Here is a 12,010-nt window from a genome sequence, read left to right as displayed (position 1 = left end):
GATCTGACTTTAGCATGTTGCTTGCACAACTTATTCCCCCATAAATTGGGCATTTGTTCATGTAAGTGTGTGCCAAGCTCAAGCTTTGTTAGGCTATCTGCCCCCAACACTCTTGCCTGGTATTGCTGGGAATAATGTCCAGATGCCAACTTCAGTGACATCGTGCATGCTGCTTCTTAACCTCTGGGTCAGTGTCATAGACAGAACAAATGCTTCACTCCTCCTGGTTAACCCCTTGCTGATAGACATTTGATATTAAATGCCATAGAATCACATAGCATAGAAATGGGCCCTTCAGCCCATCTAGTTTGTGCTGAACATCAGGTACATAATTGCACCAATTCTATGATTATTCTCCCCCCAGATTCTACCACTCACTACACACTAGGGGCAACTCACAGCGGGTAATTAAGCTACCAATCCACACATTTTTGGGATGCTGGAGCAAACTGAAGCACTGGAAGGCAACTCATGTAGTCATAGAGAGAACATGCAAACTCCACACAGACAGCACCGGAGGTCAGGCTGGAACCTGGATCGCAGGAGTTATGAGGCACCGGCTCTACCACTATGCTGCAGGATATTGTGCCTTTCATGACCTTCCTGCAGTATCCCTGGTACTTTAATCCAATTACCAATTTTTAAAATGAGGTCATTGAATGTAGAAAAGGTGGCAGCCAAGTTGTGCTTCTACAAATAATGTAATACTTGCCACATAATCTCTATTAATAATTAAAAGTAGCTGCTGCCTCATAGCTCCAATGACCTGGGTTCAATCCTGACCTCTAGTGCTGTCTGTGTGGAGTTTGCACGTTCTCTCTGTGACTAGGTTTCTTCCGGGTACTCTAGTTTCCTCCTGTGCCCCAAAGATGATCAAGCTGGGGGGGGGGGTTAATTGGTTGCTGTAAATTACCTGTAGTGTGTAGCTGAGTGGTGGAATCTGGGGGGGGGGGGGGGGGAGGTGATGGGAATGTGGGGAGAATAAAGTGTTTAAAGGATTAGTGACTAAGTGATGGGGATAAGTATTGGTTAATTTGACTGCCATTCATGGTAGCATGGAATCCTTTACGTTTGCCTGAAAGACTATTCAGTGCTCCTTATTGATGACAAGACATCCCATCTATCAGAACAGCAGTGGCAATGTAGATAGTGTGAGTCTCTGCTGGAACATGGAGCCTTTGACTCGGGCATGAATATTGCTTGGAGTTCCAGCTGACACACCTGAAGGTGACAATGGCTCTAAAGTTCCATTGCAAAACTTGCAAGAGTCAAGTTTCCTATGAATGAGCAGCCTTATCGACACTACAAAGGGAGTAGCTCCCTCACAGAAGCTTTTATTAATTGATTCTTTTGAACTGTGTGGGTATCTGATACTATCAGTCCATTTGCCTGGTTAATTTGCAGTGAATATTTCAAAAACTGGAACTAAGTGTCATTTCATAATGACTGTTGAACTTCTAAGCCCATGAAAGGTATAGAGGATAACTCGGCTAACAAAAAACTCAAATGTGGTTGCTCGGGCCAGTTGAATGGATTTTGCCCTTGGCTGTAGATAGGAACCTATTTTCCACCAACAGTAGGAATACACTTTTTACAAAGCCCTGCACAAACAAATTGAATTCATCTAGCAGCATCGGGCAGGCACGGTAGTGTAGCCGTTAGCGTAACACTTTACAGCGCCAGCGACCCGGGTTCAATTCCAGCCACTGTCTGTAAGGTGTTTGTATGTTCTCCCCGTGTCTGTGTGGGTTTCCTCTGGGTGCTCTGGTTTCCTCCCACATTGCAAAGATGTACAGGTTAGGAAGTTGTGGGTATGCTATGTTGGCGCCGGAAGCGTGGTAACACTCGTGGGCTGCTCCCAGAACACTCTATGCAAAAGATGCATTTCACTGTGTGTTTTGATGTACATGTGACTAATAAAGATATCATATCTCTTTGCATTTTGTAATGGAGGTTATATGTGCCTTGGCCAACCATTTTCAGTGGGTGGGTGTGAAGGAGTGTTCTCCCAAGCTAAAACCTTACTATAAAATCCTTGTAGATATTTATTCTTCAAGGCAGAAAGATATTCAGTGGTTTTCTAAACGTCTCATTTAGTTCATTATGAAACAACTTGTTTCTTTGAGTGTTCAGCATATAAATCCTTGTGAATGGTGCCGTGCAATGCACAGGGAGTGCTGCACTATTGGAAGTGCCATCTGTTGAGAGCACCATCAAGGCAGCTGTAAAAAAAAATACCGAGGCACAAGTTTAAAGATGGACAGGGAATTTGTCAAGTGTCTTGGCCACTATCCTTCAACCAGTAAAATATGTTACCTGGATATCATCTAAATGCTGTTTGTAGGAGCTTGTCTTCTATATTAAAACAATGACTATAAAGTACTTAAATAGCTGTTTTGGGAAGACAGAAGTTAGATAAATGTCATTTTTGTACTGTATTATTTGAGATTGAGGTGTCAGGTTGTGACTAGAATTGGATTATCATTCTAAATTGGTTTATTTTTGTCACATAGAACAGTACAGGCCCTTCGGCCCACGACGTTGTGCTAACCTATATAAACTTTATCCCCATTCAATCTATCGCCTCTCCATCTCCCATAACCCTCCATTTTTCTGTCGTCTATGTGCCTATTTAATAGTCTCTTAAATGACCCGTTGCAACTGACAACCTTCTGCACTATCTACTACACCACCAACTCATCCTTCCACTTCATCCAAGTCATTTATAAAAATCACAAAGAGCAGGGGTCCCAGAACAGATCCCTGCGGAACACCACTGGTCACTGACCTCCAGGTCAAATTCTTCTCTTCTACAACCACCCTCTGCCTTCTGTGGGTGTTGATTTCGAATCCACACGGCCAATTTTCCATGGATCCCACACTTCATGATTTTCTGGATGAGCCTACCATGAGGAATCTTGTCAAACACCTTGCTAAAATCATATATACCACATCCACCGTGCTACCTTCATCAATTTGTCTCGTCACTTCCTCAAAAAACTATTAGGCTCATGAGGCATGACCTGCCCTTCACAAAGCCACATTACCTATCCCTGAGGTACAGTGAAAAACTTTGTCTTATGTACTGTCCATACAGATCATTTCATTACACAGTGCATTGAGGTAGTACAAGGGAAAACAATAACAGAATGCAGAATAAAGTGTTACAGTTACAGAGAAAGTGCAGTGCAGGAAATAATAAGGTGCAAGGTTATAACAAGGTAGACTGTGAGGTCAAGAATCCATCCTTATGGTACTAGGGGACCATTGAATAGTCTTATAACTCTTACGGACTCAGTAAAAGTCCCTTTAAGATAGAGAGTGTGTGTGTATGTGTGTGTGGGGCGTGCTTACGTCAATAGAAGATAAAGGACGTAATGACGTTGTTGAAGAAGTAAGAAGAAGGAGAGAGAGAGAGAAGGGAGAGAGACACCAGCCTGCTTGTTTTCTCTATCGATGGATGAGAAACAATAACTGTGTTTGCCACTGAAATCCATGTATGGGAGTTGGAAGTAATCCGGTGGAGTTCACTTTGTTGCTGACCTGTAGAAGGAAACAGGTATTTGTGTGTGGACGACCACGGTTCGGATGCTTTTCGGGGTGAGGAAGTCACTACCGAGTAAACACTGAAGTGTCGTTTGGGTTCCATCATGGAACATTTGGATTTCGTATTTACTCTCTCTCTGTTTCCCTACATCTATGTCTTATCTTCAGACAACGGTGGTTGTTGAAGAAGCCCTTGCTCATGTTTCACCTTATGGCTTGCGGAACTGAACTTTAAGAACCATTCCGGAACTTGGAGTTTTGGACTTTGTCACACACACACACACACGAAGAGTTTAGTTTTGGGGTTAACGTTCGAGGTTTAACATTTTTGAATTCTAACATACTAACATTTTTACTTTTATTTTACGTATTATCATAAGTAGTGATTAATAAAATAGTTTTTAACACTGAATCATGCACAGTGTGTTTCTTTTGTTGCTGGTTTGTGACATAACAGTGGGATAGAAGTTGTCCTTGAGCCTGGTGGTGCAGAGTTTAGTAAGTGATTCACTGGATATGCCAATTATTGCTCTGAGGCATTCTGAAAGACAAATGAATATCTGTCTGTCTTTAAGAATGAATATCTACAAGGGTTTTCATGCATTGTATAGTAAAGTTTCAGTTGATCCAGGAACCCGTGACCTTAGCTGCTCCATGTAAGATAAGATATCTTTTAGTCACGTGTGCATTGAAACACAGTGAAGTGCATCTTTTTGTGTCGTGTTCCAGGGACAGCCCGCAAGTGTCACCACACTTCCAATGCCAACATAGCATGCCCACAGCTCCTAATATGTATGTCTTTGGAATGTGGGAGGAAACTGGAGCACCCGGAGGAAACCCACGCAGAGACGGGGAGAACGTACAAACTCGTCGCGGGCACTGTAATAACCTTACGCTAACCGCTACACTCCACAGCTTAGCAGATTTAGAGGAAGTCACACAAGCCAAGACAGACATGCTTGATCTCCAATCTGTTATCAACCACAAGTAAAAAAAGACACTACATTGTAGTAATGGTAACATTGCAACAATAGAATTACTGCACAGGAGGTATCTGTCCAGTTTTCTTCCTGTAACCATGTGGATCTGAATGTTCTCCTGCGTCATGAATGAAAAATGTGACCACATTTGAAGGCAATATCTTCACACAGTGACCAACATCTGGAAGTTCCAGATAAGAGTTTAATTTGTGTTAAAGAGAAAAACAAGTGTCAAAGGGTACAGTAGGTTCGAAATAAGGTCAATGAGTTCATTAGCAGATAAACATCAAGTTAAAATGCAAGATGTGCTTCTAAATTTTTTTTAAAACTGTTAAGTATTATGCACAGCAACATAAGTTATCTCAATTTCAAGTTACATAACCCCAAACACCTAAAATATAAAAGGGGCTTGCATTCAAATAGTTCTTATTTAATAAAATGGAGAAAATGTTGGAAATATACAAGACCCACCTGCATTAAATAAAAATGACAGGCAATTTGTTGAAGGACCCATATAAGAAACCTATCATTACAAAGGTTTGAATTTTGCAGTGTAGATACCTCTGCAAATACTGACAATTCTCCTGTAGATACTTGCATATATCCGAGCTCACTCAGATATATAAAAAACAAATACTCTTAATCCTGGGGAACTATATGCAAATACTGATACTTCTGAAGGATTCTCCTTGTCAATTCCTAGGGGCCCTCTGGACATAGTGTTACATTCTAGGGGTCTTCCCTGTAAATACTGATATTTCTGAGAATCCCTGTGAATACTGATACTGTGGAGATTTCTCTTGGGAATATTGTTCTGTTTCAGGGCAGGATCATTGCCAACACTGATACATTCAAGGGCCACTGCAAAAACTGAAAAATTCTCATATACCAATGGGACATCAGGATTCCAAAAAGATAATACAAGCTGTTGATAACCTTGGGATACACCCAACACAAGATGTCCCTGCCTTTGATCTCACATATAGGTTACGGTCAATTAGAAATCACATCTGTACAATTTATGGCAGTCATGGAGGTTGAGAGACAAAATTAAGAACTTCTGCAAAATGTGACGGTGGTTATCAGAAGCAGACAATAGAACATTTCCATACAGGATAGGTACAAGAGTGATCCAATGCCAGTCCAGATTCAAGTACCTGGCTTCAACATCCGTAGCTATTGATCTACAATTCAGCCAAATAATAGGGTGAGAGCTTTAATGTAATATGCGTAGCCCATTCAGCCTCTTAAGCCTGTCCATTGTTCAATGATTTACCCTTTGCCCCATTTCCCAACTCCTAAAAATTAACTTCTGCCCTCAAAACCACAATTCACCCAGCATTCTGCAAAACAACAAATTTCACATTATAAGACAGTGATAATAAATCAGATTCTGAGATTCTTACCACCAACCATCTGCAAACACATTCCATCCTGAATAATCTATCTGTATTCTTAATTTTTGATTCCCATGCACCTAGAAATAAAAGGGAATGGTCCGTAGCTCTCCATCACACTCCTTTTACATTTTGAACCATCTCATAACATTCTTTTAACCCACTTAGGCAAATACAAACTAAATTTATGCAACCATTTAAGCCCTGTGTCATTCTTAGAAATCCAATGTCGTCCAAAATTGGTCGCAGTATCTACATAGAGCAAATAACGAGATGCTGGAGGAACTCAGCGGGTCAGGCAGCATCCGTGGAGGGCAATGGACAGTCGACGTTTCGGGTCGAGATCCTTCATCTGGACTCTATATGGAATCTGTTTAAGGCTCTGTCCAATCAAAGCAACACTCCTGAATTCACGCACCCCACTTTGAGATAAAAAAATAATGCTTTACTGGCTTTTTTTGTTTCATTTTTGCACCTGTGCATTAGCATTCAATGATTTGTGCAAATTATCCACAGCTTTGTCACTATATATGGTAAAAAATTAACAAAATTGTCTCTAAAATTCAAAGTGAAGGATTTCGCATTTCCCCACATGCGGTCTTTCCCATCTAGTATCATTGTTAGAAACAAAATGTTCCTTGGTGTTCTGTGACTTTTAACTTGTTTGTGAATCAATAGGTTTATAGGAAAACAAAATATACAATTCAGATGTCATGACACTTGAAGATAGATCACATGAGACTTTTCGAAAAGTTCGAGGCTGGGGGACTTTGGAGGACATAGTTGTTCTTACTATGTTGCCTCACTGTTGTGGGTTCTACCCTCTCTACAAACAGCAAGACTGGGTTTTCAGGATCAGTCACACAGAATTCCAGCGTTGCTGTGCTTGGGTGAGACATTAGACAGAGGTGCCATCACCCTCTTTGATGGATCTGGCAAATACTTACCACTTAAACTACCTCACAGGGACAGATTATCTGGTCAATATTGCACACTGTGCTCAAATTGGCTGCCACTGTTTCCACTATTTGAAAACTGCCAGTGTACAAACACAGGCGTTTATCTTTACAGGTGGATTGACCAGAATTGAGAATGAATGTGGGGCATGGATTTAAATAAACATCAAAACAATGGAAGTATTTCTCACTGAAAGCAGCCACGCAAGTAGATAGAGTGGTAAAGGCGGCATACGGCACACTTGCCTTCATTGGTTGGGGAATTGAGTATGAGAGTCAGGAAGTCATGTTGCAGTTATATAAAACTTTTGTTAGGCTGCACTTGGAGTATTGAGTAGAGTTCTGGTCACACCATTACAGGAAGGCTGTGGAGGCTTTGCAATGGGTGCAGAAGTGGTTTACAGGATGCTGCCTGGATTAGAGGGTATGATCATTTAGGAGGGGTTGGACAAACTGGGGTTGTTTTCTCTGGAGTGTCGGAGTCTGAAGGGAGACCTGATAGAAGTTTATAAAATTATGAGAGGCTTAGATCGGGTAGACAGTCAGAACTTTTCCCCCCAGGGTAGAAATGTCAAGTACTAGAGGACATGCATTAGGTGAGAGGGGGAAAGTTTAAAGGAGATGTGCAGGGCAAGTTTTTTTTTAAAATATAAAGACAGAGTGGTGCGCATCTGTCATGAGCTGCCAGAGGGAGTGGTGGAAGCAGGTACGACAGTGGTGTTTAAAAGGCTGTTAATAAACACATGAATATGCAGGGAATGCAAGGATATGGATCATGTGCAGGCAGACAAGAATTAGTTTAATTCAGCATCATGTTTGGCACAGATATCATGAGCCGAAGGGCCTGTTCCTATGCTGTACTGTTCTATGTTCTAAATGACATGCTATCTGGGTTTTGAAGGCTGGATTATAAGGGGTCATCGACAACCCTGTTTAATGAGACTGATTTATATCAGCCGATGTCATGTGGCTAATGGAAGAGACAACCTGCATTTATATAGCACCTTTCATGTGCTCAGGACACCCCTAAATGCTTCACAGCCTATGTTGGAATACAGGAAATGTTGCAGCCAATACACACAGTAAGGTCCCACAAACTGCAATGTGATGATCTTCTGCTGATGCCGGTTGGGAGATGAATGTTAGCAGGAAAATGGTGAAAGTTCAGGTAAATGGCAAATCCCAGCTCCCGACTCTCATCAGATTTCCAGCACTTGCAGTTTTGTCACTATTCAGAAAAAAAAAATCCCTTTTCCTTGTGCGCCAGGACACCGTTTAGAGGAGTGTGGCACTGTGGGAGTTGCCTTTTATTAATTGGCAGAGTTATATGCGAGGATATGAACCAGTCATTCTGCAAAGATCACTCACAGTGAAGTATTCAGTTCATTCAAAGCTACTTATGAGTACAGGTCATCCCTGGGTTGCAAACACCCGACTTATGGTCACCTGTACATATAAATGAGCTCCCATAATATTAAATTCAAAAGTCCGACATATGTAGGGACAGTCATTCCTACAAACGGCAGAACTAGTTTCCTCTCTCTCTCGTCTTTTAGTAATTGTTCTTTCTTATCAGTTTTATATGCTTTTGATGCCATTCACTACAATACTGTGGACGTGTGGTGATTTTTTGAGTATCTTCCAATTTACGGACAAAATTGACCAATGGATGTCTGTAAAAATGGAAGCTGTTCGTTACCAGGGGATGGGCTGTATATCACTGGGGCAGATCTATTCTGTTCGGTTTACGTGGATGGGAGAGGTTCAGAGGGCTCTGGGCCAAACGCGGGCAGACACAGTCAGCATGGACGAGTTGGGCTGAAGGGCCTGTTTTTGTGCTGTATTACTTTATGACTCTATGACAAAAATGGGGGAAAATGAGTTGGCAGCCAAGATTACATCTCTCTTGATTTTTAATTCCTGTCAATGTCAAGCATCAGGTATTTAAAATGCTTTTGATTGGCAATTAATATTGTAAACAGTCGTACATCACCTTACAGTAAACACAAGTGAGCCTGCTCTGACAGAAACTGCCATTAAACTAGACCAGATATCACGGCAGCTTATATTGATGCCCACGGGTTCGGGGAGGGAAATCCATACCTCTGGGCCCTGGCAGCTGAAGGTAGGGCCACTAAAGGCGGGAAAGGAATTCAGGGAGATGCTGGAGGGCAGAATGGAAGGAATAGAGTCAACATCTACCCCATTGTCCTGAATGCAATAATTCTTTACAGATTTGAGAAGTGGTTTGGAATTCTTCACAGATGCACCATTCTTCACTTGCTGTCAGATGACAAAAGACTTGGTATGTTTGAAGTCCTGTGTTGGTAAAGAAACAAAAGAGAATCAGTTATTATACAAGTGTATATGGACGAAGAAAGTCGTTGACTGCAACACAAGGAAACAGGAGCAGGGATGGTCCACTTGTCTCCTCAATCCTGCCCCGTATGATCTACGCCTCAACTCCCCTTAGGACACAGAGCAGGTACAGCACAGGAACAGGCCCTTCGGCTCATGACGTTGTGCTGAACTAATTAAACACCTAACTAAACTAATCCCTTCTGCCTGCACAATGTCCATATCCCTCCATTCTCTGTACATTCACATGCCTACCTAAGAGCCTCTTAAACGCCTCTATCATATTTGTCTCCACTACCACCCCTGGCCGCGCATTGCAGGAACCCACCACTCTATATGAAAAAAAATTTACCCCACACATCTCCTTTGAGCTTACCCTCTCTCACCTTCAGTGCATGCCCTCTAGTGTTAGACATTTCGACCTTGGGAGAAAGATATTTGCTGTCTACTCTGTCGATGCCTCCCATAATTTTATAAACTTCTATCAGATCTCCCCTCAGCCTCCACCGCTCCAGAGAAAACAATCCAAATTTGTGTACCTTCTAGTCCAGGCAGCATCCTGATGAATGCACCCTCTCCAAAGCCTCCACATCCTTCCTATAATGGGGCGACCAGAATTGAATGCAATACAGATTTGGCCTAAACAGAGTTTTACAAAGCTGCAACACAACTTCCTGACTCTTGAACCCAATCCCTCGGTCAATAAAGGCAAGCATGCCATACGCTTTCTTTACCACCCTATCATTGTGCGGCCACTTTTAGGGAGCTACGGACTTGGACCCCAAGACCCCTCTGCACATCAATGGTGTGGAGGGTCCTGCCATTAACTGTGTACTTTCCCTTTAAATTTGCTCTCCCAAGGCGTAACACCTCACACTTCTGTGCTAGTTCCCCATAACCCTCAATCCTTTTCTCTTTCAGATATCTATCTCCACCTCAAATACTTTTGATAATCTAGCCTCCACAAACCTCTAGGGTAAGAATTCCAGAGGTTCATTACCCCTTCTGAAAAGAGATGTCTATTCACTGCCATTTTAAATGACCAGCCCCTTGTAACTACAAGCACGTAATAGGTTTCTCACAGCGTGCAAAATCCCTTCACCCATCATCAACAGGCCTTTGGATATGCAAACTCAAAGCTATTGTACTTTGTGGGTTCAGAGAGAGGGGAAAAGAGGATAAACACCGGTGCCTCACTGGTCTTATTATTGCCACACAGATCCCAGTTACAATGCAGCAGTATGCTGTTGAACCTCTTACGATGGGCTTGGATTCAGGATGGATACAGCCTGCTCCAAAGCACTTCCTTCCATCTTTATTTTCTGCCTAGGCAACAGATGCTCTCTGTGCTGTACAGAGGCCATTAACTCACACTGCAACATTCACAAGTCAGATGAGTTGCAGGACCCCCCAGCATTATTTCTGAATACTGAAAGGCCTGGAAAGAGTGGATATGGAGAGAATCCATCCATTAGTAGGAGAGAGTAGGATCTAAGCTTCGGAATAAAGGGAGGTCCCTTTAGAACGGAGAGGAGGAGGAATTTCTTCAGCCAGAGGGTGGTGAATCTATGGATTTTGTTGCCAGAGGGCAGCGGAGGCCAAGTCATTGGGTGGATTTAAGGCAGAGATTGATAGGTTCTTATTTGGTAAGGGGGTTCAGGGTTACGGGGAGAAGGCGAGAGAATGGGGTTGAGAGAAAAAAAACCATGATTGAATGGCAGAGCAGATTCGATGGGCCAAATGGCTTAATTCTGCTCCTATATCTCATGGTCTTTCATAGTCATATAGCGCAGAAACAGGCCCTTCGGCCCACTACGTCCATGCTGACCATTGAGCACCCATTGGTCCATGGCAACTCACTGGCTTGTCTAAAATACCTCTCAAACCTCCCGTCCACCAAAGATTATAGGGGGTCCAGGAGGCACAATAATATTGAGATAACTGTCGGCACAACATTGTGGGCCAAAGGGCCTGTACTGTGCTGTAATGTTCTATAAATTAGTTAGAAAAGTCACAAAAAAAAAGTTAAATATATGCTCAGCACACCAAGTCCACAAGCCATGGGGCTACTGTCAATCCACAACTCCTTAAGAGAAATGACCATGATGTCACCTGGTGTTTTAGAGCTATAGACCTACACAGCACTGAAAACAGGCCCTTCAGCCCAACTCTTCCATGCTGACCAAGTTGCCTATCTGAGCTAGTCCCATTTGCTTCCATTTGGCCCATATCTCTCTAAGTCTTTCCAATCCACATTCCTGTCCAAATGCCTTTTAAATGTCGTAATAGTATCTGCCTCTACCACTTCTGTGGGCAGGCACGGTAGTGTAGCGGTTAGTGTAATGCTATTACAGCACCAGTGACCTGGGTTAAATTCCTGCCGCTGTCTGTCAGGAGTTTATACGTTCTCCCTGTGACTGCGTGGGTTTCCTCCAGGTGCTCCGGTTTCCTCCCACGTTCCAAGGACGCACAGGTTAGGAATTTATGGGCATGCTATCCGGAGAAGTGTGAGGTGGTACACTTTGGAAGGACAAACTCCAAGGCAAAGTACAAGGTTAATGGCAGGATTCTTGGTAGTGTGGGGGAGCAGAGGAATCTGGGGGTCCATATCCACAGATCCCTAAAAGTTGCCTCACAGGTGGACAGGGTAGTTAAGAAAGCTTATGGGGTGTTAGCTTTCATAAGTTGAGGGACTGAGTTTAAGAGCCGTGAGGTAATGATGCAGCTCTACAAAACTCAGGTTCGACCACACTTAAGAGTACTGTGTCCAGTT

The 12,010-nt window shown here is 42.7% G+C and overlaps 1 protein-coding gene across 2 annotated transcripts in view; it reads right to left on the bottom strand.

Annotated features, from left to right (window-relative positions):
- Positions 1 to 4,688: 4,688 nt before the first annotated feature.
- Positions 4,689 to 12,010, bottom strand: part of jam2a (junctional adhesion molecule 2a) — a 62,160-nt gene continuing 54,838 nt past the window's right edge. For both annotated transcript variants that reach the window (XM_052014714.1, XM_052014715.1), the window contains one exon: positions 4,689 to 9,198. In XM_052014714.1, coding sequence (XP_051870674.1) covers positions 9,166 to 9,198 — 33 coding nt within the window. In that variant the 3' untranslated portion in view covers positions 4,689 to 9,165. The remainder of the gene's footprint in view (positions 9,199 to 12,010) is intronic.

The sequence above is a fragment of the Pristis pectinata genome, chromosome 4 (genome assembly GCF_009764475.1).
Source record: "Pristis pectinata isolate sPriPec2 chromosome 4, sPriPec2.1.pri, whole genome shotgun sequence".
In the NCBI taxonomy this organism is placed as follows: domain Eukaryota; kingdom Metazoa; phylum Chordata; class Chondrichthyes; order Rhinopristiformes; family Pristidae; genus Pristis; species Pristis pectinata.
The sequence above is the reverse complement of the archived record's forward strand: the minus strand, read 5'-3'. Positions and strand labels throughout refer to the sequence as shown.